Below are 27595 nucleotides of genomic sequence, written 5' to 3'. Positions count from 1 at the left end.
TAAGCAGGTAAATCTGGAGGACTCCTCAGTCACTCAGCGTTCTAAACTTTGCTAATCTTAATTGGCTACATCTAACTGCCCACACCAGAACATGAGAAATATGAAACTAAGTATTCCAACAAGTTTAGAAATGCAGATTGTAGGCATCTATACTGTGTTCCAAACCCACATACTTAAACTCCACCACCTCCATCACAAGCTCAACAGGATAAAACCCCCCAAAAAAACAAATTAAAAAATCAATTTTTTTCATCTCTAAGGGTACTCAAATTCTGAAATGGGGATTTCACAACCTCTTGCAAACCTATCAGAGGTATTTATGTACAAACAGCCATTCCTGCCTCAAGGTCCATTCCATCATCATCATCATCATCAACCATGGTCTCGGCCCCCATTGGCATCCAATGATTCTCTCACCATTTCCTGCCATCTTTTCCTCTCCAGTGCAGAGTGGCTTAGTTTCTGTAGACTAGCTCCACACCAATCTACACATTCTTTATGGGATCTGCCTCTCCTATTCAAACTGACCATTATGCTGAATACCAGGGTCTTGATTTTTCATTCCTCATTCATTCTGCAAATATGCCCAAATAGCTGTAACGTCCATTGTATAACCTGCTGCAGTACGTTCTCTTTTGGCTGTATCTTCCTATATAAATTCCTCATTATTAACCTTCTGCATCCATCCTATTCTCAAGATTGTTTTGTAACAACTCTGAACACTGTGGGCGACTGGAAAGTTAGGACTGCTTTGAAAGGAGTTGAAGATATAGCAACAGGACATGCTTGGACTGGCAGAGATGTGTTGGACGATATCAAGAGATGTGCAGTTGCAAAATCATTGGGTCAGGGAACGAAACGAAGCATGAGGCAGAAGTCTGATTCCTTCTTAGCAAAAAGAGCTAGAGGAGCACTGTTAGGCTACAAACTGGTAAATGCAAGAATGATGGGAGCAAGATTTGAAGCAAAACCATTCAACATCTTGGTCATTGCGTTGTGTACCCATGTTGGGCAGTGCGGAAGAAGAGATAGAGCTATTCTACAAAGACTTGGCAAAGACACTGGAAGAGATACCAGAGACAGATGTGTTGATCACTGGAGGAGATTGGAACTGATAATGAAAGTTGGGAAAGAGTCAGGTGGTTTGGATATGCAGAAATAAACAAACAAAGAGAGAAACTACTAGAGTTTGCTATGGAGAATGAGATGGTGATTTGCAATACGAGATTCCAGCAAAAAGGACTGTAGGAAGTGGACCTGGCTACTGAATGACGGGAAGTCCAAAAATGTGACAGACATGATCTCAATAAGAAGATCGGTAACATCAGTACAGCAGTGCCAAACTTTCCAAGGAGCGGATATAGACATGGATCACAGTCTAGTGATCACAAGCATCAAGATCAAACTCAAGTATAGAGAGAATTTAAGGAAAGAAGAGACATGGCAAAGCTAGGCAAGGAAGAAATAGGGAATGCACACAGAGCAGCACTCGAAGGGAAGATTAGGAATGTGGGTACAGAGAAAGAACTAGAGTTGCAAAGACAGTCATGGAGATAGAGGTAATTGAGCAGACTGTTCTGGACGTAGGGAAGATCAATAAGTAGATTACACAGGAGACAGTGAAGCTGGTCCAAGAGAAGAAAGCACTGAGTATCAGAAGGGATGTTTCCGAAAGAGTGGAACAGCAATATACAGTGAAATGCAAAGCAAGAAAAGCAGCCAGAAAGAATAAGGCAAAGTAGTTAGAGGAGTAGTGTGAAGATGTATAAGACGAAGAAGGCATATTAGATGATCATGAATATTAATAGGAAGTGGCAGCTGAAGCAGAAGTTCCATTCCAGCCCTACATCATTATTCTTTGTTATTTTGGTATCTTGTGCTGGTTTCCCCCCTTTTAGGGTCCTTCACTGCAAGTGTGGTGTCTTGGATTCAAGCAATTTCACTGTAGTAAGATGATATTTATTCAGTTTGGTGTCACCATGTGATCACTTCACCTCAAAATTTAAACTATTTTTTTCGAAGAAACGAGTAAGTTACAACCACCCCCTCCACCCCAACATACTACCCTGTTTTTGATAGCAAGCAAAATACTGCACATAGTTATTTTAATATTTTTCCTACCTTCCTCTCTTCCTGAGCCCAATACAAAATAACAATAAAGGCTACAACAGCTCAGGACATACCTAGGTATCCAAAGAATGCTGAAGGGTTTCCATTTTAATGTACTCACCTGGTTTGACTTTTCCACTGTACTGCTGGGAACCTCTGTGGTATCCTTCACAAAAAAGTTATCTATGATGTGTCTCTCTGCACATTCCTGACTGCAAATTGGACAACGGATAACACCAACTAGAGAGAAAAACAAACAGCAAGTTCAACTGACAAGAAATCTTTAGGGTTTGTAAGCTTATCAAACAACTTTAAAATTATTTTAGAGGGGTATACACTTCAGAAAACTTTTAACTAGTATTTCTAGAGTACAAAGTGACAAGATGCCAATTCTTATCCAATGCCAACTCAGACGTTTTCTGACTAAAAGTCACTGAATACCTCATCTCCTGGAAGGATTTAGATGTTTTATTTTTCCATGATCAGTTTTGTTGGAAATCTTGTACCGATTTAATTTCTGTGATACTCAAAACTTCACATCTTCTGCCGTGCAGTTTGTTGTGTAAGATTTTTAGGGACATCTGCCTTATTGCCTCCTCTGCGGTGGGATTTCTTCCCCATGCCACTTTGTGATAAGTTCAGATTGAACCAATGCAGTGAACAAGCTACGAGCATATGGGCCAGGTGGCATGCTGCTACACTAGTAGCAGCTGAGCAGTCTCAGCCTTTATCATTTTAAGTAGTGAGAGAACAGTGAAAGCCACTGCTGCTTGTGGAATATACCGCCAATACGGAGTGCCACTGCACTGTGGAATAGGGATTGAAAGTTTAATGCATGACACAACCAAATCCCTCTCCCTCCCTAGTGCTCCACCCCAGGGGGCAATGATCACCCTGGTTGGGATAGGATGATTCTGTCAAATTTTCATTTTGGAAAATAAAATTAACCTCATTAGTTCCCAGTACATATAAACAGTGAGTTAACATCTCAGCTAAAAAGTGCTAAAGTGAACTTTTATCATATTTTAGAGATAGAGAATAGAAGTAAAGTGTCTGCATACAGGGGACAGAAGCATACAAAAAAACGGCACTGTATAATTATGTATACCCATAAGAGTCTAAACGAACAACTAAGAACGTTCTAGAAAAATACTGGTTTAATTTGTTCTCACATGATGCCAGCCTTTATTGCTTATTGCACAATTGTCCCACAAATGTCTCCTCACTTCAGAGTTGTTCCTTAAGCATGTAATGACATCCCTCAATTATTCCATGATGCAGCTGAGGTCTCCTCCCTCAGCCCCCTCTTCAAGACACATTCTTATGACCCCTACAAGTCTGTCAGTCAATGATGGCTACATTGTGCAGCAGTGAGGGCAAGCTGATTGTTTTTTTTAAATACAAGATTTGGAAACATCAAGTTGCACAATACCTAGATAACTTATCCTGTTTTCATTGTCCTCATCCCTCCTTGTTTGGTTACCCTCATGGCCACTCTTTTGCCTGATGTTAATGTAATCTTTTCAACACAGGGACCATATTGATTTTTGTTTGTGCAACGCCTGACACTATGGGATCATTAGGTGACTCTTCCCTCTGGACCAGAAGGCGGTGCAGTCAACTCAGCATGTTAGTACCAAGTTCAAACTTGTTGCCAATACTGCAATGTGCAGCGTTTTTGCCATGTTAAAAAGGAAAAAATTTCAACCTTTAAATATGTGCAGTTATATTCCAGACAGTGTATTTTGGGCTTGACAGCCCAGAAAGGGTCAAGTGTCAATGTGAGAGGACTGAGGATTTAGAATTGTAGTAAGCATACAAAAACCAACAGCTATTGTTAGGGATGGGCAAGGTCCGATCGAAATTTTCACAGGGACAAAGTTAAGACTGCATAGGAGTACAATACGGCAGGTATTAACTGTACACTTCATTTTATAGTACTGGTGTTTTGTTTTGGTGTATTTCCAGCTTCCTGGATGTTTCAGTTTTCAGATGCCAATTCTGTGTTCTAGAAAGGTATAACTGCACCACAAGCCATCTTTAGTTCCCTTTTAATTAAGCACATTTGTTTACTGAGTCTCTTTGCTCAGACAGACCCATTCTATTCAGTGTATCAGAAAGAGAGAAGGTTGAGATCTGTTCCTGCTCAGACTATCCTTTGTGAGACAAAAGGCAGTGCGTTTCACAAGGAATCTAGAGAAAAGGGAATAAAAACCCACACAGCTAGGATTAATTCTGGCCCTAGCTAGCTTTTGAGAAGAAAGAGCAATTAGATTATAAGATGACATACTGAAGAGGCAGAATTGGAGACCTAGACCATTACCTGCTCAGAACTTCTGAGCTGCTAGGAGTATATGTACCAGTTTACTCTTTGGTTTGAAGAAGGAAAGGGTTTGATGTTAAGGACATGCACCAGTAGAACATTCTCAAGAGTGAGCGCTACCACTTTTTTAAAACAACAGTGTTATCCAATTTAGATTAAACAGTTGTGTTTTCTCTAGATGGCAAGACTAGTAAAATAACCAATAACTTAATTCAAAGTTAACTCTGTTGCAGACATATGCCTGAATTACCAACAGAAAATTCAGTATGTCTTCTAGTTAGAAACCTATTGACTTCTCATCTCCTGTATTTTGAGGTCAGACTCAAAACTGTTAAGTAAGAGGCCTTATCTACATTAGAAAGCTGAATAATTTGTAACTCATTTAAGCACACGCAAGCTGTGTGTGTCCATTTTAATCAAGCTGAATTAGTCTGCCCTTGAAAGAGTTGTGCTCTTAACTGACAAGGCTCTGTAGGCTTTTGTTCAGCATCCACACTAGCACTCTTTTAAACCATTCCATTTCAATTACTTTTGGAACACTCATCTCACATTTTCCCAACCAACTCCTGAAAACAATATGGAAGATTTTGCAAAGCTACTGAGGCACAGTGACACTATTGGTAAGACCAGCTGAATCAGGTGTACACTGGGACTGCACTAAACTGGATAAACTTGCTGAAAAATAATATGTTCTAAATACAGGTTGAACCACTACTCTGGTACACTCTGGTCCAGCAACATTTGCAGTCCAGCATGATTTTTTGTCTGGATGTGTCCAAGTTTTCCCTGGTTTCATAAAGTTTGTTTACAGCCACCAGTCCTGGCTCTCTACATTGTGCTGTTATTTAGCTCTGATTTACCCCTTAATGTCTTCTAAGAGCCCTGTAAGCATTGGAAGTGTTGATGATGCTGATAGACAATACTGACATCCTGAGGTTCAGCAAATTCTCTGATTCAGCACCAGTCAGGTCCCCAGGGTGCTCACTAGAGAGCTTCATTTTGTAGCAATTATACCAGTTGTGAACCATTTGTAGATTCTGGATAGTTTTGCTTGCAGAGAGGAAATATTGCAAACCCCAAAACATTTGTAATGGTTAAACAGTGCCAAGATAATCCAAGCCAGAGCTTAACTTTTTCCTGTTCTAAATAATATTTCCCCTGCAGAGTACTTGGGAGCAACTAGGGACTTCTGTTTTCCCCCGTATCTATGGTTAAGCAAAAAGGAAGTAACACAACAGCACTGTCCAACTTCACAAAAATTGAGAACACGAAAAAATTCAAGTTGATGTAAGATCTTTATAACTGATTTTTGAAGTATTATACAACATGCGTGCGTGCGTGCGTGCGTGCGCACACACACACACACACGAGTTGTAAGTACAGGTACCAAGATTTGAAGATGGACAGCACAGTTGTAACTGAGGAAAATAAATCCAGATATTATAAATTTTAAAATAATGGCAACCCCGAATTGACTGACTCAAAAATAAGTTGCACTTGTAACAAAGAACTTCTCCTCTCAATATGTGCACATAACGCTCGTTAATGTCACACAAACGTAACATGCCTGGTGTGGGGAAAAACTGCTTGTAGTCCTCAGACAGGTCATATATTTGCAAAATATTGAAGTCTTTTCATAACATTCTGTGCAACACTGAAAGATTTTGCTCGCAATAAGTCTCAATACCTTTAAAAAGGGCCCCTCCTCCCTGCCTGGCAAAATCAACTTCCTTAATTTGGTTTCCTCCAGAAAAAACTGTCTATGTAGTTCAAGCAGCCTGCTGTTTCTCATGGAGTTTAAATAGGTTAAACCAACAAACAAGTGTCTCTAGAGGAAACCTGCCTCCAATTGCCAACCTACAAATCAAGCAAAATAATTAATTAATTAGAAAGGAGGCCGGGGCGGGGGGTGCCTGGCTCTGGGGGAGGGGTGCATTTATTGGGCGGGGGGCCTGTGGCAAATATGGAAGGATAACAACTACAAGTGTGACTATCTTTGAATTCCCATGAGGCACCACTGGCCTAGGCTTATAGTTTAAGAATGCTATACAAAATGCCACTGCAATAATATTTAGCAAATCTAAATTTTTTATGTATTTACATTCCAAGTTCTTATATTGGTGGGCAAGGATATAGTGCCCCAGCATCTCTAAACAATTAGAAAAGCAATAGTTCCCCTTTGGTCTTTGCTTGCCAAAAAAGGAAAGTTTATGGTTATTAATACCAAATATATTTAAGTGGGAGAGCATGAACATAAAAACTCTTACCAAAAACTGGTTAGTAATTTTATTTATTTATTTTGGCATTGGAGATCTATAGTTTAACTCTAGATCCTGTGGAATTTGGTCTCCCACCACTAACTGACAACTTTGGTGTTATAGTGCAAGTTGTAGTTATGAGAAGAAAGATATTGTATTTTAGAGAGCAAGATAGAGGCAATCCCAAGCAGGGCTGAAAAAAAGAAAGATTCACAACTTTCTGGTAGCCTTCTGAGCAGTGAGAACTTGCTGCCTCTACAACAGATGGAAGCAGTTTCTTTTCTGATCGGTGATATTCTTTCCTGTTGCTACAGCCATCTTCTGGTGGACTCCAAAATTATGAAACTGGCTAATGACTTAGACCAGGGGTCTGCAACCCGTGGCTCCAAAGCCACATGCAGCTCTTTAAGGACTTTTGTGGCCCCCAACACCATAACTGCAAAGTAAAAAAACCTCCCAATTATTTTTGATAAATGGTGAAGGTCTAAGTGCTCAATAATGAATGTGAAGTGTGAGGCAATGGAATATGTAAAAAGCTTCTGAACATCCTGCAGTAAACACACTACATTACAAATCATTGTGTGTGCACTGTTCTTGAAATAGGGCTTACAAAAAGTATGATGTGATGTTATTTATTAGGGACCATCTCGTATTTACATGCATGATGCCTGTGGGGGGGGGCCTCTTCTTGCTATTTTGGTTGCTGACCTCTGGTTTAGTCAAAGCTATCACTAGTATCGTGATAAGGGCCCTGTGAGCACTTTTTAATCTTGATTTTCTCAATCCCTCCCCTGCCCTTTGCAATTCAGTTGGACCATATCTAAAAGAACCTGTACCTGTATTTCTTCTTACTCGCTCAGGTAGGGCAGTGATGGGCAACCTAGGCTAGTGAGGCATAAGTGGCCCTGCATCTCATTGAGCTTTAAGAATATCATAAACAAGATAGTTTCCAAGGATAGGGTGGCTTTGTTAACTGTCTCTACACAGAATTTGTGGGGTGTGCTGACTGAACTGTAGCAGAACTCTGAATGCAGAGGAAGCACATGGTTTCCACAGTCAATGTGAGCAATCAGCCCACATCTCACTTCATGTGCCCTGGCTTTACATGTGTGTCAATTTAGCAATACCTGTAGGAGAAAAAGCAATATGGATGGAAACCAGCCGAATCAACCCTGTATGTGAGCAGCAGTAAAATTGTCCTGTGGGCCACACAGAGAATACCGATGGATCACATGCAGCCCTTGGCCCACAGGCTGCCCACCACTGAGTTAGGGCATCCATTGTCAGGACCCTGACTCTCTAGTAATTGCCCATCTTTGGTAGATATCTGCATCTCTTCCTTTTGATTAACCAGCTCCCTTTGTTATTGGCAGCAAAACACAGTCTACTTAAATAGGCTCTCTTCATACACTAACAGAGTAATTGCCAACAGTTGTAAAATTACCATACAGCACTTCTTATGCAATCTTATTTTGTTTTCAAAAAAATCACTACAGAGGAAAAACATTAATAAAGAACCTACACCCATGCTAATGAACTTATGAGAGAGCCTCTCAACTAACCTCAACATGAGGTCTAGCAGGCGAGTTTTTCAAATCCCACAAACCGTCTCTTTTGTGGTTACAAACTCAACCTCAGGTCAGAGCTGCATGCCTGGCTTGACCAGAGGAATTGAACATCAGGGAGACCTCATTTCTTGGGAGAGAGGATTAGGGAGGTAAGTAGATCAGCAGGCTGGAAACAACCTCAGTGCTAAGATAGGTAAATGGGCAACTAAGCTAAGAGACAGAACTTCTGAATTAGCTAACATAAGGGGCAAAATCCTGGGAACCATTTACAATGAACACAATTTAAGAGAGAAACCTGGACAGGGGTCTGCAACATGCATCTCTTTAAGGACTTCTTTGTGGATCCCGACACCAATTACAAAGTGTAAACAATTTTTAAAAAAACCCTGATTATTTTCACCAAACAGTGAACATTTAAAAGCCCAGCAATGAACAACTCGTATCTAAACAGCAAACTATGTGTGATCTTGAAACCCTGGAAAACTCTCCCTTTAATATGTGCAGCGCATGGTGAAATATAATACTGTGTGTTTTGATAGTTTTGTTAATATAGTCTTGATTTTGAAAAGGAGAAAGAAGCCTTGCAAAATTCCTGCTGTGAAAGGCAACACATTTTAAGAAAGAAAATGGAAATTAAATGCGAGGTAAAAATTGGCATAATTAAAGTGGGTTCAGGAGTAATAGGAAGACACTAGCACAAACGTACACATGGGAGGAGGGATAGCTCAGTGGTTTGAGTGTTTGCCTACTAAATTCATGGCTGTGAATTCAATCCTTGACAACGATCTGGGGCAAACTGATTTAAAAAAACCTGTCAGGAATGGTGATAGATTCTGCTGTGAGTGCAGGGGACTAGACTCAACGACCTCTCAAGGTCCCTTCCAGTTCTATGAGATAGGTATAACCTCCACGTAAAGTGTGAGGAAGTAGAATATGTAAAAAAAATTGTGAACATCCTGCAGTAAACATGTACCATAGGGGTTCTTAAAATAGGGGTTACAAAAGTATGGTCTGATGTTATTTGAGAGCCATCTTGTATTCATATGAACTGCGACTCTTGAATTATTGGTGTTTTATCAAATTTGGAAAAAAAAAAGTTAAAAAAGGCTCTTGCCAGCCCATCCTAGAACATAGGCAGAAGTAAAGACAGAAGTGCACAAAATGGAGGATGAGCCCCCTCCTGGGGAGTGGGGGAGGCATGAAATTACCTATAGGGGTGTGCAGCACAACTGGCTGCTGAGTCTCAGGCTCATCCATCTCATTAAAAATGTTAAATACGTTACTGTTTTTATGTGGGTATGTTCATGCATATAACACACACACACCCCAATTAAAAGTTTTTATATTACACATATTTTCTTACACATGCTGAAAGATTTTTTTTTTCCCTTCATATGAGCATAACCAAAATTTCCATCTGTTTGGATTACATTAGGTAGGAGGGATGGAGATGGCTGCTAACTGTAGGGACTAAAAGTGGGCCCTGACAAAGAGTTTGCTCACCCCTGGAATAAGTAATGCATGGACAATGTGTGGACAAAGCACGTTGTATGAATGGGTTTCCGCAAAGAAACCAATGCAATCCTCAACACGTGTGATGCAATATAATGGATTATATATAGGAAGAGGTTTTTCTGTGTAACTTAAGAGTTATGTATCCTTGCATTTGAGTCTGATCAACTCAGCATATAGTTGTGCTGTATGTCAAAACATACCTCAGTGACAAAAATCTGCAGCCAAGCAGCTCTTGAGAAGACAGGAAAGGTCTCAGAGAATCCCAAGACCCAGCACACAAGAAAAAATTTAGGTCCTACTTTAAAAAAGCATGGAGTTCTTTGAACGGAGTTTACAGAAAACAGGTAATTCATAGACCACCAGTTTCTCTTCCCAGGATGTAGCTTCAAAAGGGTGGCTCTGAAGTAAGTCATCTGATTTCCCCGCACTCTGAATGAGGGAATCCATCTTACACATGTTGTCCCAGGAAGTTCTTAATCTCATGCACAGACAGCATTAATCCTGTCTTCTGCTAGAGTTCCATATAATCCCACAACAGTACACAAACATTTGCATTTTTCAACAAAATTCAAAGATGTGAAACTTAATTCACTAAGGTTTAACCAAGATATTTCAGGCAGACCTATCTGTGACAAATTGATCTAAGTCAAGACAATAGAGAGAACCAAACGAATTTTGCTTTCACAGCAATGATCAGTTGAAAGGGATCCTGTAAATAACTTTAGGTGCAAGATTTGAATATGACAAACACATGCTGGAATACCATCCTATATACACATCTCATTTATTCAAGGCCTAGGTAGAAGAACAGCAAATACCTACCAGGCAACATTCCAGCCACAAAATTACCACTAGAATGCTCCAGGAGTACATGAGTTTCATAACTCTATCCTATTTGTGCCACAGCACAGCATATGGAAACCTTAACATTGCATTAAGGCAGGTTTTGCAGTTATATAGCAAATGTTCATGTAACAATGAGGTAGTACTAAGTCATCTCATAGTAAAATTAATATTGATTGATAATTTTTAATTCACTCCCTGACTTGTGTTTAGAGAACTTATTACGAAACAGCTTTTTAAAACATCCTTAAACCTATACAGTACTCATCCTACATTTTTTTTCCCTTTCCTACTACGTTCACACTTCTTTCCACTCAACCCTGCTTTCTATCCCTCTTTACCCGAGGATTCTAATCCTTCTCACCACCAGGCAAGTGGGCAACAGAAAGGTAGCTAGCACCTTCTTTCCTCAACTCCTTCCAACACTCAGGCTGATCACAGCTCACACTATTTTAGACATAATTCACATTAGAAAAAAAAAAAAAAATCAAATCTTGTGTGTCATTCAGGGCTCTGAAGAATCCAACACCTCTGATCATCAAAGCTGATGGTGCTAAATCAATAGAATTCTACAGTTGACCTAGCTACTGCCTCTCAGGGAGGTGGATTACTTATGCCAATGAGAGAATCCCTACATTACTATTTTTGGTTCTCTGTGCCTTAAGTATTGAGTCTGTTCTGGTGTGGCTACGGTCTGAAGAAGTGGGTCTGTCCCAAGAAGGCTCACCACCTAACAAATTATTTTGTTAGTCTTTAAAGTGCTACTTTACTGCTTTTTTGTTTTACAACAACTATGCTACTGTAGCATTTTAAGTCTAGACCAACTCTCTATATGTAAAGTTATCATCATTTTGAGAAAAGGCTCCTCTGCACTCTTGTGCTGGCCACTGACAGCAGATGCCTAATTTTTTCATGCTCCTCCAGTTATATTATTTCAGCACTGAACAAATTAGCAGTCAATGTCAATTCCCTTCAGGACAGAGCAGCCATTAAGCAAATAGCAATGCTGCTTTTATAGAAGCCTGAAGAGACTGCCCCAAACAAAACCCTTGTGGACTTCATGCTCCCTATGGACAATGAATGAGTGCCCAAGAGCCATCTAAGTCTTTAACTGAGCTTGAGCTACATTATCCAGATATTTGTTTTTTGAAGTAAGACGATGCTGCTCACAAAATGCAGTTTCAGATTCACAGGCGTTGCACACAAGTTTTGAAAAAACAGTTTCTTAGCTTATATATTTAGCTAAACGTAGAAAAAAATACTATATTTTAAAGCATATTACATAAACAAAAATCGGCTCTGAATTTTTACACCACCTCCCACCTACTCTTCTCCAATGAATTTCACAATAGCTCATCACCTTCTCTCATCTTTGTGCATTAATCGATACTATTCTGTTGCCAATAGCACTTGGTCTCCATGTTTGTATATGCCAAACTTGCTGACTTGAACCAAAGTAAATAAAATCCATTTAGATCAGTACAAGTGTGCTTGTATATATGCTGTGAAAACAGGTGTTAGATAGTATTTACTAGCATAAAGTATGCTGCATAGATCTTTACTGTACCCTGATTCTTGAATTTATTTTGACCTGTCACAAACTGATGTGCTTAGGGTTCATGAAACATTATGAACTGGGTGGACATAACAGCTGTCCTCCACTCAGATGAGATCTACACAACAAAAAATTGATTTCAGATATGCAACTTCAGCTATATGAATTGCATAGCTGGAATTGATTCATCAGAAATTTATTTGTCCTGCCATCCCAATAGCTTGAGGTTCATGGGAGAAAGACTCCTCTCGACTTCCCTCACACCTCACCGCAGCGTTGAAGGAGCCCTAACGATTATAAATATTTGCACTAAAAAATTTATATATTTTTCAATTGACCTCATACAAGTACTGCACTGGAAATTCCATCCTGGAAGTATAAGATACATACAAAGTATAAGAAAAATCTACATTTGAAACAGTCCACTAATTTCTACTTCTTCCTCAGTCAATTGATAAAAACAAACGTTTGGTTACAATTTGCAGGTGACAAGAACCCTGCAATGCCACCTAAAAGCAAAAACAGGCTTTCGCACAGCACTGTTAAGTGCCCGAAGTACAAAAGATTCATGTGTCCCTTCATACTCAGGCCACCATTACACAGATGCTTGTTTAATTAAAAAAAGGAATTAAATTTGAAGGACTTAAACTCTCCCTGAGGTAGAATTGTAAATCTCTCCAATTTTAATGACATTCTGCCACATATTTCATATTTGTAGCAGTCTCCAATGATGACCCAACACATGTTCATTTTAAGAGCGCTCTTCTAGCTATCAAGCAGAACTCATCTTCAGAATGGTACATGTTCTCTGGAATGGTACTTGTAGCACAAAGGGACACATGAATCATGAGTGAATTAAGCATGTAAATCTCTTGCAACCTCATCTAACACTGCCACGTGAATGCCTGTTTTCACTTTCTGGTGGCATTAAAAACAAAATGGGCAGCAGCATCTTCTGCAAATTGTAAACAAAATTGATTGAGCAACTGGCTGAAGTAGGACTGAGTGGATCTGTAGGCTCTACAGTTCTACACTGATTTTTGAATGCAGACGGATGGGGTTGGTACACAATTCCACATTTGTAAGTTCAATTTTAATGATGAAGAGCTTGCACTACAGTATTGTACTGGGTGACTTGAAAAATACTATGTATTTGTTTTTATAGAGCAAGTTATTTTTAATCAAAGACAAACATCAAGTGAGATCTGTATCCTTTGCATATTGTGTTGTAATTGAAATCAGTATATTTGAAAATGTAGAAAACATCCAAAAATATTTAAACCAACAGTGTTCTATTGGTAACAGTATGACTAATCACAATTTTTTACCTCACTTGACAGCCATAATAATTTACAAATAAGAATAGCAGCTCTGCACTGGAAGGTCATTAACAGGCACTCATGTACTTCAAGTTCAATTGCCTTTCAGAAAATGTGAAAATACAAAATCATGAAAAATGGATGGAGTAGATTGTGTGTTATAGGTCAAGATCCTTCCATCCTTCTCCCCACAGCCTTTGATCACAGGCATTACAACTTCAGCTATTTTGCTCACAACATATAGCTTTGTAGTTAAGCTGCCTTCACAAAGAAGTCACTCTCGAATTGGGGTTATCATGCAGAAGCTCATTGGTTGCTAATTTAGACATTCTTACTACTATGCAATTTTGAAACCACAGATAAACTAAACATGCCCATTAACAAATTAATCCAAGAGTTTAAATGCAGAGCACAGTTAAAATACCGTAGATTCCTTCACACTAAATTATGTGTTGAATGAATTTAAGTGCACCAAGGCATGTGGCCAATGTGCAACACCAGTAGAAACAAAGCCTAGCCGTGGGAGCTTTGCTAATCAGCTGAGCGGTATTTGAAAACTCTGAGTGGCTGCACAAGCACACAGTTTACAGGGAACACTGGTGCCCAGTGAATGGGGGTGGGTATACAAGGCTTAATTCAGCTCCGGAAATTTAACACATCTGTGAAGGCCAGTCTGGAGAGGCCTGGACACTTGTAGCCTTTGAAGTGCCCAAAGAAATCTTTACAAAGTGTAGGGTGCGAGAAAACATTGTAACGGTCAAGAGTGCAGTCCAACCCCTCTGTGAGCCCTCAGGAGAAGTCCAAAACAGACAGACCAGTCTGTGCAAGGTTAAAAGCTGCAAAACAAGTATCCTGCCAAGGTGAACAGCTGCAAAACAAAGTACGATCGCCGAAACTTCAAGGCTATGCTGGCAGTAGGCCCCAAAAGATAGTAAGAGTAGCGCATAGGCAATTTTAAGTAAATAAGTTTAAGCTTTTAGTTAGCGTTAGGAGGCCCATTATAGAGCCTCTCCCCCAAGCGAAGCTCCGACGCGTCGGGTTTTCCCCCCACTGGTGACTGCGGCATCTCCGGGGCTCCCGTTGTGAGCGTCATGCTTTCAAATAAACCAAATATAGCACTCGACTTCTGGGTGCAGCCTCGTTTCTGGGGAACCCAAGTCTGGTTGGTTACATTTGGCACAGTGAGCAGGGTTCTCCAGGTACAATGCCTTTTTGGTCGAAGGCGGGGGAGGCAGGGAAGCCACAGCTGGCCCTGCAGCGCATACTAGGATGGCCCTCGACGGAGCGATGGGGGCTGGTAGCGCAGATGGTGGCCTGTTGGGCAGCCCCGGCAGGCTGGCTGGAGTTGCGGGAGGTGGCACGCCGGTACAGGTACAAGGGGCAGTGCATCGGCTGCGGCTGAGCCGCCCGCCAGGGACGGAGAAAAGGGCGGTGGGAGAGGTAGCATGGCTTTTCCTAACTGCCCTCTGGGCCCTGGATGAGGAGCTTCTCCGCTTGCAGAAGGCGCTGGCGGGGAAGGAGTAGGAATGTCACGATATGGCGGATGCGCGGGCAACAGCACAGGAGGTGGTTACCTTGCAGTCCAAAAGGACACAAGAGTTAACCCATCATTGTGAGGTATTGGCAGCGAGAGTGCCGAATCGGCAGCGCGCGAAACTAGGGAAAGAACCGGTGTTGACGGCCCAAGTGCGTGCGGTCCTTGCGCTAGCCACTTGGGACCCTGAGACCTGGGATGGTAACATCTGGAGCTCTTCCTCGTCTGAGGTGGTGGTGGTGGTGGTGAACGGGGCGGCTGTGCAAACCATCCCAAGACAGGCGCGCCCCATTCGGGAGATGAGGTTAGAAGGAGGCCAATTACAGCCTGAGCTCTGGAGAATGTTTAAGACAAGCGAGTTGCAGGAGATGGTGAAGAGTTTTAAGCAGGAGCCAGGGGAGGGCCTTTTGGCCTGGCTGGCGCACGTCTGGGACAACGCGGGCAACACTGTTTTGCTGCTGCCTGAGGAAATCCGCCAAATAGGCGTGTTGTCCCAGGATTCACAGGTCCGACAGGCATTGCAGAACTCGCAAGGCTTTACTGATGCACAGGGAAACGCTGTGGAGGTGCCGTCCCTGTACCGCTGGTTGACTGTGGCAGCGGACATGGTCTACCCCTCCCCAGGGGAGCTGGAAGCACTGGTGAGGCCCTGGCATACAATCCCAGAAGGGGCGAGTGCGCTGCAGCAGCTAGGCATGGCTTGGGCTCTCAGGGAAGAGACAGGACCAGATGATGTAGGAGTCCACAAATCCATCAAGGCCACTCTGTTATGCCTTGCCTTCCCCCACCTAAAGGCCTCCCTTATGGCTGTGGTCATGGCGGCGGATGGGCATACAGGTGACTTGGTTGGAACGTGGATGCTATTAGAGATGTCATAGGCACTAAAGCGGTACATGCCACAAAAGGAAAAGGTGGTCGGGCAGGAGCACCCGGGCAGGAAAAAGGGCACGCTAAGGGGACCCGGAGAACCATGTGGACGGACTTGCTGAAGGCAGGGGTTCCCCATCAGGAGATCAATGGCCTACCAACACCAAACTTGTACAAACGTTGGTTACAACTGCCACTTACCCCGCAGAGTGAGGATGAGAGTGCCTCCAAAAGGGCAGGCAAGACCCAGGCACCACAAAAAGGTACGGGACCCGGGGGGAGGACACAGCCCAGCGCCCCCCCCCCCCCCATCAACTGGACCCTTCCCCCGAGGAAGTAACAGGGAGGCAGGTCCCCTGTGGTACAGGCTATGGCTGTGTAACAGGTAGCAGGGGACCAGCGCCCATTTGTCCCGTTAACCATAAAGTGGCCCCGGGGAGGGGAGCAGCATGTGTTAGCTCTGTTAGATACTGGAGCTGAGGTGACCATTCTGCATTCTACCCAGATTGCAGGTCGTGCAGGGCCTCGGAGGAGCGGAGAGCACCGCTTATGCAGTGGAGGTCACCCTAACGCTGGGGAAGCCCCTCCCTTTCGAGCGACAGTGCTGGCTGCACCTTTGGCTGAATACATCATTGGCATGGACGTCTTGCGTGGCCGGTGTGTGGATACGCAGTATGGGCTGTTTGCCTTTGGGCACCCCCGCTACATTTGGGCGATCAGAACTGTGGAACCCCTCCTGCGGGGACATCCCAAATGGGACCCTGTGCGCCTGCCGGTCCCCCAGACCCCGGTGTCAGTCAAGCAATACCACATTCCTGGTGTAGAGCACGAGATTGGTTATGCTACCGCTGCATTGCTACAGGCGGATATTATTTGCCCCACGCTAAGCGCTTTCAACAGCCCCATCTGGCCAGTGAAGAAGCCGGACGGATTGTGGCACATGACGGTGGACTATCGGGAACTCAATAAGGTGACCTCGGAGCTTACAGCTGTAGTTCTGGACATGGTTACCATCCTGGAGCGCATCACTGTGGCAGCCTTGCCGTGGCATGCTGTCATAAACCTGGCCAATGCATTTTTCTCTATTGACATTCATGCCAAGAGTCAACAGCAGTTTGCCTTCACATGGCTAACAAAGCAGTACACATTTACCGTGTTACCACAGGGCTTTAAGCACTCCCCAACGATCTGCCATCAGTTAGTGCAGGCCGACCTGGACTGTCTGAACCTCCCCAGCCGGACAGCCCGCTACCACTACATTGACGACGTTATGAGCTTGGGACCAGATGAACCAACTGTTCAAGCTGCCCTAGACACCGTCATAACAGGTTTGCAGGATTGGGGGTGGGCTATTAACCCCAAGAAAGTGCAGGGGCCAGCCATCAGTGTGGGCTACTTGGGTGTACTGTGGATGTGTACGAAAAAATGCATTCCGCCGAAAGTGCGGCATACCATCCAGGCGTTCCCCACACCCTCATCTAAACAGCAGTTGCAAACCTTTTTGGGCCTTCTTGGTTTCTGGCGTGCTTTTATTCCACACCTTGCTGTTCTTATGCGCCCTTTACAGGAGCTTGTGTGAAAAGCCACCCTGTGGAATTGGACAGAGAAGCACCAACGAGCTTTCGACTGCTGCAAAGAGGCGTCGGTGGCACACGCCCACCTTACTGCACCGCTGCAGGGCCAACCATTTAAACTGGAGGTAACAGCTGTTGGCGACGTGGTGTCCTGGGGTCTGTGGCAGCAGGTAGGAACCCAGCAAAAAGAACCTATCAGCTTCTGGTCACGAACCCTCCGCAGAGCCAAAAGTGGGTACATGCCCCTGGAAAAGCAGATCCTAGCAGTGGTGTGGGCTTTGCAGGACACTGAGTGGGTCACGGGCGTCGCCCCCCTTACTGTACAGACCCCGATCCCCTTAACGGGGTGGGTCACGGATACCTCTGAGCATGCACGTACAGGAGCGGCCCAAGCAGCTACCCACTTCAAGTGGAAACACTATTTACAGCAGCTCGTGCGCTTGGGAGCCCCCACACGTACTGCTCCACATGCCCTTCTCCTGGGAACCATTACTTTTCAGCATAGTCACCAGCTAACGGATGAGCTACCCGCCGTCGACCCGCCAGTAGCCCCCTTGCCAGTGGCGGAGGCACCTCCGTTAGATACCGCGCCTAAGGACAGGAGAGAAAGCATTTGGGTAACTGATGGGTCTGCTACGTATACCCTGACGGGACAGAGACAGTGGCAAGCAGTAGCGTATACCCCCTATAAGGATGAAGTTACCTTTGCCTGGGGAACAGGCAACTCGAACCAATGGGCAGAGTTGCGGGCAGCAACGCTGGCAGTGGAAGCTGGGCAAGCGGAAACCTTTATATATACCGACAGCTGGGTACTCTACAAGGGTCAGCACACCTGGGTGACGACATGGGAAGCCAAGGAATGGAAGATGTCGGCGCCCCAGTGGGGGCGATCCGCTTTATGGCAACAACTCTTAGCTTTTGCTCGGCAGCAGCCCCTGGCAGCGCGGCAGGTTAATGCCCATACCAAACAGACGACTTGGGAGGCACAACTCAACGCAGCAGTGGATCAGATGGCAGGACACACAATCACAGAACATGCCATGGCCCTACATGTGGAGTCCGGGCACCGAGGCGCCCACACAGCCCGCCAATACGGCCTGACCAAGGGCGAGAACCTCCCCCTGGTAGCACATGGGGCAGCCTGACTGAAATGCACCATCTGCACCAAACTTGCCCCAGTAGCGCTAGTGTTAGCCACAGAAAGCATACGCTGCGGGCACTTGCCCTGTAGCGAGTGGCAGATCAATTACATCGGACCGCTACCTCCATCGCGCTCGTGGCTCTATGCGCTCACTGCCATGAACACCTATACTGGCCTGCTGTTTGTACATCCCTGCAAGCATGTGGACGCTGCTGCTACGCTTACAGCACTCACCCAGCTCAGTGAACAGTATTGCGTCCCCCTGGCAATACAGCGTGATCAGGGCACACACTTCACAGCCCAATGTGTCCGTGACTGGGCGGCGACCTACAGGTAACCCGGACGTTCCATGTGCCGTATACCCCCCCTGCGAGTGGGTTAATTGAGCGAATAAACAGACTCCTAAAAGAGCAAATACGCAAACTAATGCCCACAAACACCCTGAAAGGGTGGGGGGAGGTGGTGCACCATGCTGTCTTCCTTCTTAACAACCGGGCTGTTCGACCCACTACTCCGTATGAGCGCCTGCGCCTTGCCCCTGAGCAAGGAGTTGTATTACGTGTCAGGCAGGCCTCACTCCCGGGCCAGGTGCAAGTGGAAGGACACCACGTAGTGCTCCTTGCTGGGAGTCTGGAGACTGTAGCACCCCTAACCACTGCCGAACCCTGGGCAGGAGCAGACATACTTGAGTGTACCCCCAAGATCCTCTTTGCACCCGAGTACCTAGGTTGAGTTGGGTCCCAATGTACGGGTCAGTCCCTGGCCCACCACTGGCTGAACTATGGTGTTACAACCACACCGACCAGCCAGTTGTCTGGAAAGGGGGGCAACCCCTAGTCAAGCTCGTCCCTGTGACGCCCATGATGGCACACACAGAATGTGCCCCCACACCAGCAGCCAGTGAGCCTTTAATTAGTGCCTGGCAGCGTGGTGCGCTCGAGGGCTATACAAGCAGTTACTATCCTAGCAGAAGGCTCAGGCATGGCCGTGGTCCTCCATAAAGAATCCTCAATGTGTTTCTCCCTGCAAACTAACACTACGGACCCTGTAACCATGGCCTGGCTGTGGCGCAGGTACCTCTGAACTGCTGTAGCTATGGCCTCAAAGTGGGGCCCCTGTATCAGTAACAGCTCCAAAGTATGGGTAACAGTGGCACAAACTGCCATCAACGCGTCTGCCTTTTGTCTGCCCCACAGTATGGCCGTGGGACAGCTCATGGACACATGCTTTATAGGTGTCAGTATACTCCTGCTCTCTTGCAAAACTATACCCTTTTGCAAAACTTTGCTTTCACTGCTACCTTTGCCAATCTTTATAATACGGGGACTGTGTTAGCAGCCCCAAACAGTCGCACTTATGCGTTCCGCGTAGCAAACGTAACGCAAGCTACACATTGCATGCTTTTTATTAATGCATCAGGACCCCAAGTAAACCTTAATAAAACCCAAGTTATAATGTACTCAAACCCAGCTTGTCTCATATGCCCGTAAGCCCCTTTTGCTGCGAACAGGGTGGTTTGTTATGTGGCTGTGTGGCCCGCACATACGTACCTGCAAATAGCTCAGGCAGCCCTTGTACCATTGGCAAAATTGTGCCCCTTATCCATCTGTATCCGTCGCAACGCAGGGCCCAACACCGTTTGGTGCGTGACCTATCAACCCTGCCCCTGCCACCCACTTGCAATCCAAGGGTGACTTTGGCTTCCAAAAAAGAGGTAGCAGCCCTAATCTTTGCTTTTGAAGGTTTTTCCAGTATCTTGGGCCATGACTATTATGCTATAACCCACCTTGCGTGTGTCCTCACTAAAACTATCAACCTCACCTCCATTCTCATTGTGGTCCTCAATCAGGCACTCGGGGAGGTGCACAAAAGGAGTAATCTATAGCCATGCGGTTCTGTATTATCTCCTTTTGCAACACGAACACAAGTGCTCTGAGTTTAAAGGTATGTGTTGTTTCAATATCACCGATGTCAGTAACACAGTGGAAACCAATTTAAATCATTTGGAAGCCCTGGCTCAGGGCATCCAACAAAGCCAGGAAAGTAACTGGCTTTGGTCCTGGTTTGGCTCGGCTCGCTGCAGGGCTGGGCAGTCCATTTGGTGCAAATCTTATTCCTTGGGCTCTTATGCCTCTGCACTGGGTATATCGGTCTCATATGCTGTTGTCAAGTCTGTTCCACAGGTGCACGCTGTGTTGCCAGAAAAGCATCAACACCCACCCCCCCCCGACACACACACACTCGATTCCTACTGGCCTCAGAATTCACAAAGGGGTCACAGGAAGAAGTGTAGGGTGCAAGAAAACATTGTAATGGTCAAGACTGCAGTCCAACCCCTCTGTGAACCCTCAGGAGAATTCCAAACAGACCAGTCTGTGAAAGGTAAAAAGCTGCAAAACAAGTATCCTGCCAAGGTGAACAGCTGCAAAACAAAGTACAATCGCCAAAACTTCAAGGCTACGCTGGCAGTAGGTCCCAAAAGATAGTAAGAGTAGTGCATAGGCAATTTTAAGCAATTTTATGTAAATAGGCTTAAACTTTATTAGTTAGTGCTAGGAGGCCCGTTATAGAGCCTCTCCCCAAATCAAAGCTCCGACACGTCGGGTTTTCCCCAACTGGTGACTACGGTGTTTCCGGGGCTCCCGTCGTGAGCGTCACGCTTTCAATAAACCAATTATAGCACTTGCCTTCTGGGTGCAGCCTCATTTCTGGGGAACCCGAGCCTTGCTGGTTACACAAAGATATGAAAAGCTGTTGAAATTCTAGTGTAGACCGTGGGTATGCAAAGTAGGAGGTGTGCCTCATGGGGGGTGGGGGTGGAGGGTAACATTTCTTAGGGAGGACGGGGGGGGGCGGTGGCGCAGCATGACTGGCCCATCCCCGCTCACCCAAGCTCTCTGGAAGTTATGGGGAAACAGGAAGCTCAAGAAAGGAAGCGCTTAAAAAGAGAGGGTGTCAGAGTTAAAGTCCCTAGGAATACATCATCATCACCACCAGCTAGATTCAAGCAGCACACACAAAAAAAGTGCACTAATACTAGTCTGTAGGACTGCTCTTACTGCGGAGAAGGAGGCAGCCCTTAATCTGACAACTCTTATTTTAACCAAAAAAAGTAAATTCCAATGCCATCTTATCCTGTGTTCTGTCTCTACGGCCCTGACACAATGTGGAACATGTGTGTCTTACAAATTTTACAGCATTTACCTCCTGCAGTTTGACAAGAATAAACAACAGGTAAACACAACTGCTCTAAACTAAGCAGCTAGCTAGCTATTCAGTTTCAGCAAAAAGAGCAAAAGAAATTATTCCAAGGCATAATTGTCTGGGGAAGGGGGAAAGAAGGAAGAATGTATTATCTAACTTTATAATTAATCACTTTTGCATCACTTCCAGGAGACTGCTGCTCACTTTGAAGGTCATCAAGGGATTGGGGAGGTCCTGCTAATTGCAGGGATGAAAATCAGGCCCAAAGTAAAATGTTTGCTCACCCCTGGCGTAGACAGACCAACTACCAATAAAGGTTAAATCCTTCCCTCAGTTTATCGGATATTAAAAGTATTTCATAGACAGAGACCTTGCCTACCTTAAACGCAAAATTTTGCCATGTATTTCCACACAGATCCATTACCTAAAAGAGCTGTTAAACTATGGACTGGGACCCCAAAGTGGGTCTGTTTAAATGAGGTGGCCAGGATGAGCATTTGACTGGTGTCTAGGGCAGAGGGGGAAGACCGAACCCTACCAACCTGTGCTGAAGCTAAAGCCTTAAGGTTCCAGAGCTCAGGGTGGCAGTGCTCAGGTTCCAGCCCTGACCCCATCTGCCTGGAGACAAGGGCTCAGGTCAGACCCTCACAACTGAAGCCAAACAGTAATTTCTGGCGTCGTCACAAAGGAATCAAAGCATAATGAAGCTCGAGAACTGCTGACCTAGAAAGAGCATTTATTTGTAAAATCTATTCCGTCTCCAAACTGGCAATAATGGAAAACTGAATGTAACAAAAATATTTCAAACTTACACAGCAAGAAATAAATGGTTTTGAAATTTTGTTGTGAAAAGAGTATATTCAAAACTTGTAACTCGTATGGTTATCAGATGCTTCAATTTAAAAAACACACAAAAACAGATAAATGGGTCATGCACTGCCTTCACCAAGAAAGTTAATCAAAGTTTAATTCAAGGACATTGCATAACTGGCTTTGAAACACCAATCAAAACACATTTATGCAAAAAATAAATTTCTAAAAAAGTATCCTATACTCCTTAATTAAGCTTCAGTTTGCAAACAAATTTAATGCATTCAAAAAAACCAATACATGAAGTTTTTTTTTTTATTTTCCAAATTCAATATGGTCAGGTGTCCAAGGATCATTCCACCTGGTCATGTACTCAATTTTGGGAGCACATCCATCAAGCAATACTGATAACTCATATTATTCTATGCAGTGTCACCTGACAACTGGCAGCCAGACTAGACACCCTAATAGCAAACCTTCAAGAGCTGGTGAAGTGCCTACTAATTGTGCCCCTCTGGAGTGAAGTGTTTGTTCTATGGTTTATATACGTGCATGCATTCTAAGACATTCTTCAACAGTCTCAACTTTGGGAACAAAATAGAAGGTATCAGACACCAATTTTGTTAAACATAGATTGATTGATATATATATATATATATATATATATATATATATATATATAGATATAGATATAGATATAGATATAGATATAGATATAGATAGATAGATCGATCTATCAATCAGACTTGAATGGTTTGAAGTGCTTACAGCACAGCTTCATCTTTTTTAATCCTAACAACTCCGTGAGCTCAATGAAAATTGTATTAATCAGTTCCAGAGGCTAAATATGATGTGTAAAAGTATATTACCATTTAGAACACATGAATATGAAAAAATAGGGACAGAAGAGCTCTAGTGATCATCCAGCTTGACCTCCTGAACAATACAGGCCTCCAAAGTAACTCCTAGCAGATATTAATGTGCTTTGCCTTTCAGCTTCATTGAATGTTCTTTGGGTGTTAACCAGTGATGATTATGGCATCTCCAAGCTCTAAGATTAGACTAAAAAAATCAAAATTTCCCACACCAACCTCACGCAGCATCAATATAAGATAAAATAAAGATTGTTTCGGAGTCTTATGTGTACATTTTCCTACCTTAAGATATTTGATGATTTCTTTCAAATGCCGGTGGGATAATTTCACCTTGTATTGTTTACCTTTAAAAATTACTGACAGCTAATTTAGGTGAGAACATTTTTATTTAAAATGTCATACAAACACAAAAGTAATTTGGGAGAATGCTACCATTAATACGTCTATGTAGTTGAAAACATGTAGTAATTTGTTTCTTTTCATCTTAAGCCCAGAAGTAATTTAAAGGCACTCACAACTCTTGAACACTGAAGTGCAAGGCAGCTGGAGCATACCAGTGAATACAGCGATGGACCTTTTAGGAACATAGGATAAGGTCAATCCTGTGACAAAGAGCCAAGAGTTGACGACAGCACAGCACAACACAAAATAAAGTCATGAGGCTCATCCCTTTTACAGGGCTAGACATATTCTGTAAAAAGTATGGTTGTAAGAGGTCACAAACTCCACTTGCTATTTATTATTGCCCTGGTAAAATGTGTGTGGCAACACTGTATTTAAAGTAAAGAGGTTCTACTGTATTATCACTGAGGCTTTCTCTACAGTACAAACCTTACAGTGGTATAGCTGAGGCTACAGCTGCACCACTGAAAGGTCTTCCATATAGCCACACGTGGGGCTGAAGTGGGCTAGGTGTGTCTCACTCAGGGGCTGAAGGGGGCTAGGGGAGGCACAGGGACCCCCGCATCTAGAAGTTGGCTGGGGCGTGGAGTTCTGTCCAGCAGCACCAGCCACAAGAACCCCGCCAGTACAGGAGGGACCCCCAACCCTGCAGCTAAAAGCTGGCTGGGGCAGAGCCCTCACAGGCAATGCCAGATGTGGGAACCACAGCTGGGGCAGGGAGGTGGGACCCTGACTCCTGCAGCTGGAAGCTACCCTGCAGGAACCCTGCTGGGGTCTGTGGGGGACCCCATCCCCTGCAGAGGCTGGAAGCCAGGAAACTGATCAGCTCTGCCCTCCCTCCTAACATCGGACCCGGGCCCCCACCTTACCTGACCTGGGCCCTGCTCCTCAGGTATGCACTTCTCTGCCCTGCAGCTGAAATGGTTCTCAGTTTGTTTGATTGGCTTAACTGCCTAATGGCTGTTAATTAAGAAGTTGAGAACCACTTCAGGAGCATGAAAGGATTAACAGCCACCTGTGGAGCAGCCCAACCCAGCGGGAGACCCTTTTGAAATGTGATAGTGACCCATGTTTGGGTCCCAACCCATAGGTTGGGAAATCCTAAGCTAGAGGCTGTGTGTAAGCAGACCAAAATGGTTGTTCTCCCAGTGAAGGAGTGTAAAAAAGACCTCAGACTGGAGAACGGAAGGGACACAGCTGTCCATCAGTCCAGATGGTATCACACAATCACAGGGCTGGAAGGGATCTCAGGAGGTCATCTAGTCCAGCCCCCTGCTTCAAGCAGGATCAACCCCCACTAAGTCATCACAGCCAGGACCTTGTCCAGCTGGGACTTAAACCTCAAAGGATGGCGAATCCACACCTCTCTAGGCAACACGTTCCAATGCTTCACCACCCGCCTGGTGAAGTAGTTTTTCCTAATATCTAACCTACACCTTTCCCTCTTCAACTTCTGACCATTGCTCCTTGTTCTGCCATCTGACTCCACTGAGAACACAGTTTCTCACCCTCCTTTTTAGAGCTCCCCTTCAGGAAGCTGAAGGCGGCTATTAAAATCACCTCTAAGTCTTCTCTTCTGTACACTAAACAAGCCCAAATCTCTCAGGCTATCTTCATAGGTCTTGTGCTCCAGACCCTTAATCATTTGTGCTGCCCTTCGTTGAACCTGCTCCAGCAAATCCACATCTTTTTTATACTGGGGGGCCCAAAACTGGACACAATATTCCAGATGTGGCCTCACCAGTGCTGAATAAAGAGGAATAACTACTTCTCTAGATCTGCTTGAAATGCTCCTCCTAATGTACCCTAGTATGCCGTTAGCGTTCTTGGCTACAAGGGCACACTGTTGACTCATATCCAGGCTTTCATCCACCATAACCCCTAGGTCCCTTTTCATCGTACTGCTGCTGAGCCAGTCGGTCCCCAGCCTGTAACAATGTTTGGGATTCTTCTGCCTCAGATGCAGGACTCTACACTTCTCCTTATTGAACCTCATCAGATTTCTTTTGGCCCAGTCCTCCAATTTATCCAGGTCACTCTGGATTCTCGCTCTACCCTCCAACGAATCTACCTTTCCCCCTAGTTCTGTGACATCCGCAAGCTTGCTGAGGGTACAATCCAGTCCCTCATGCAGGTCGTTAATAAAGATGTTGAACAACACCGGCCCCAGCACCGAGCCTTGAGGCATTCCGCTTGAAACAGACCACCATCCAGATATTGAGCCGTTGACCACTACCCGTTGGGCCTGACCATCAAGCCAGCTTTCTATCCATCTCATCGTCCAAGGATCCAATCCATATTTCCTTAACTTATGGACTAGAATGTTGTGTGAGACTGTATCAAAAGCCCTGCTGAAGTCAAGGTATATCACATCCACTGACTTCCCCATGTCCACAGAGCTTGTTACCTCGTCATAGAAGCTAATCAGATTGGTCAGGCAGGACTTGCCCCTGGTGAATCCATGTTGGCTACTTTTGATCACTTTCCCCTCTTCCAAGTGCTCCAAAATGGATTCCTTGAGGATTCCCTTCATTATTTTCCCAGGGATTGAGGTAAGTACCCTGGGTAATGACATAGCCACACATCTCCCTCTTCAGGAAACAGTTTTGCACCATTACGCCTTGCATTATAAGGCTACTGCCACACAGCCAAGCTATTTCAAGGAAACAGCTGTTCCTTCAAAATAACTTTGCTGTATTCCACACTATGCACACACTATTGTGCAATAAATTTGAATTAGTGCGTGTGTTATTTGAAAAATCAGTAAGCCTCACTGCAGGAGGAATAGCATCCATTTTAAAATAACTTTCAAAATAGGTGCTTTAAAGACATGGGGTACTGCTTATTTTGAAATAGTTATTTCTAAGCTCTATTCCCTATTTCAAAATAGTCTTCACACTTTGGCTGCGTATACACTGAGACGTAGAGCCAGGAGCTTGATGCAAATGAGTGGTCTCAAAAATGCAGTGTCGACATGCTTCTGCCGGCAAAAACACACTTTGTCAGAAGCCCCTTATGCCTAGAAAAAATTAGGAATAAGGGGCTGCCAACAAAGGGGGGTTTTGCTGGAAGACCCACTTCTACACTTGTTTTCTGCTGGCAGCAGCCACTGCCAGCAGGGTGATCTCGTATGGATATGCAAATGATCTGCACAAATATGCAAGTGAGCAGTCACTTTCATTTAAGAGCCCTCCTTTGCATCACACTGCTGGCATCGCAGCTCAGTGTAGATGCAGCCATAGTGCTTACGTATTTCAAATTAGCTAACTTCTACATTTTTGTGTATAGTATCAGAGTAGTAGCATCCTTCAGTCTACGTAGACATGGATTGCGCCCTTCGTAGTTCCATTTGGGATCATCATTTGCAGCGTTGACTGACTGTGAAGGCCCACACAAGAGTGACAGTCCTTGCTGCATCTGTAATGGGCGTCTGGCAGGTCTTTACTGTGCTTTTTGTGGGCTCGCTTGTCCTCTGCTAGCTGTCTGATCCTCATCTTACCCTTCTGAAGGCCCTTGTGTAGTTCCTGCCTCCATCTGCTGCGATCGTCTGCCAGTTCCTCCCAGCTGTCTGGCTCAATGTCTACATCACTGAGGTCCCTCTTGCAAACATCTTTGTAGCGCAACTGGGGGAGTCTGGGAGGTCTTTTGCCAGAGGCTAGCTCGCCATACAGAATGTCTTTTGGGATCCTTCCATCATT

The 27595-nt window shown here is 44.4% G+C and overlaps 1 protein-coding gene across 3 annotated transcripts in view; it reads right to left on the bottom strand.

Moving 5' to 3' along the window:
- TRIM24 (tripartite motif containing 24) overlaps window positions 1-27595 on the bottom strand; it is a 120716-nt gene that overhangs the window by 80693 nt on the left and 12428 nt on the right. For all 3 annotated transcript variants that reach the window (XM_074983816.1, XM_074983815.1, XM_074983817.1), the window contains exon 2: window positions 2231-2349. In XM_074983816.1, the coding sequence (XP_074839917.1) occupies window positions 2231-2349 (119 nt within the window). The remainder of the gene's footprint in view (window positions 1-2230; window positions 2350-27595) is intronic.

Source organism: Carettochelys insculpta, chromosome 1 (assembly GCF_033958435.1).
Source record: "Carettochelys insculpta isolate YL-2023 chromosome 1, ASM3395843v1, whole genome shotgun sequence".
Taxonomy (NCBI): domain Eukaryota; kingdom Metazoa; phylum Chordata; order Testudines; family Carettochelyidae; genus Carettochelys; species Carettochelys insculpta.
This window is presented reverse-complemented; position numbering and strand designations above follow the sequence as displayed.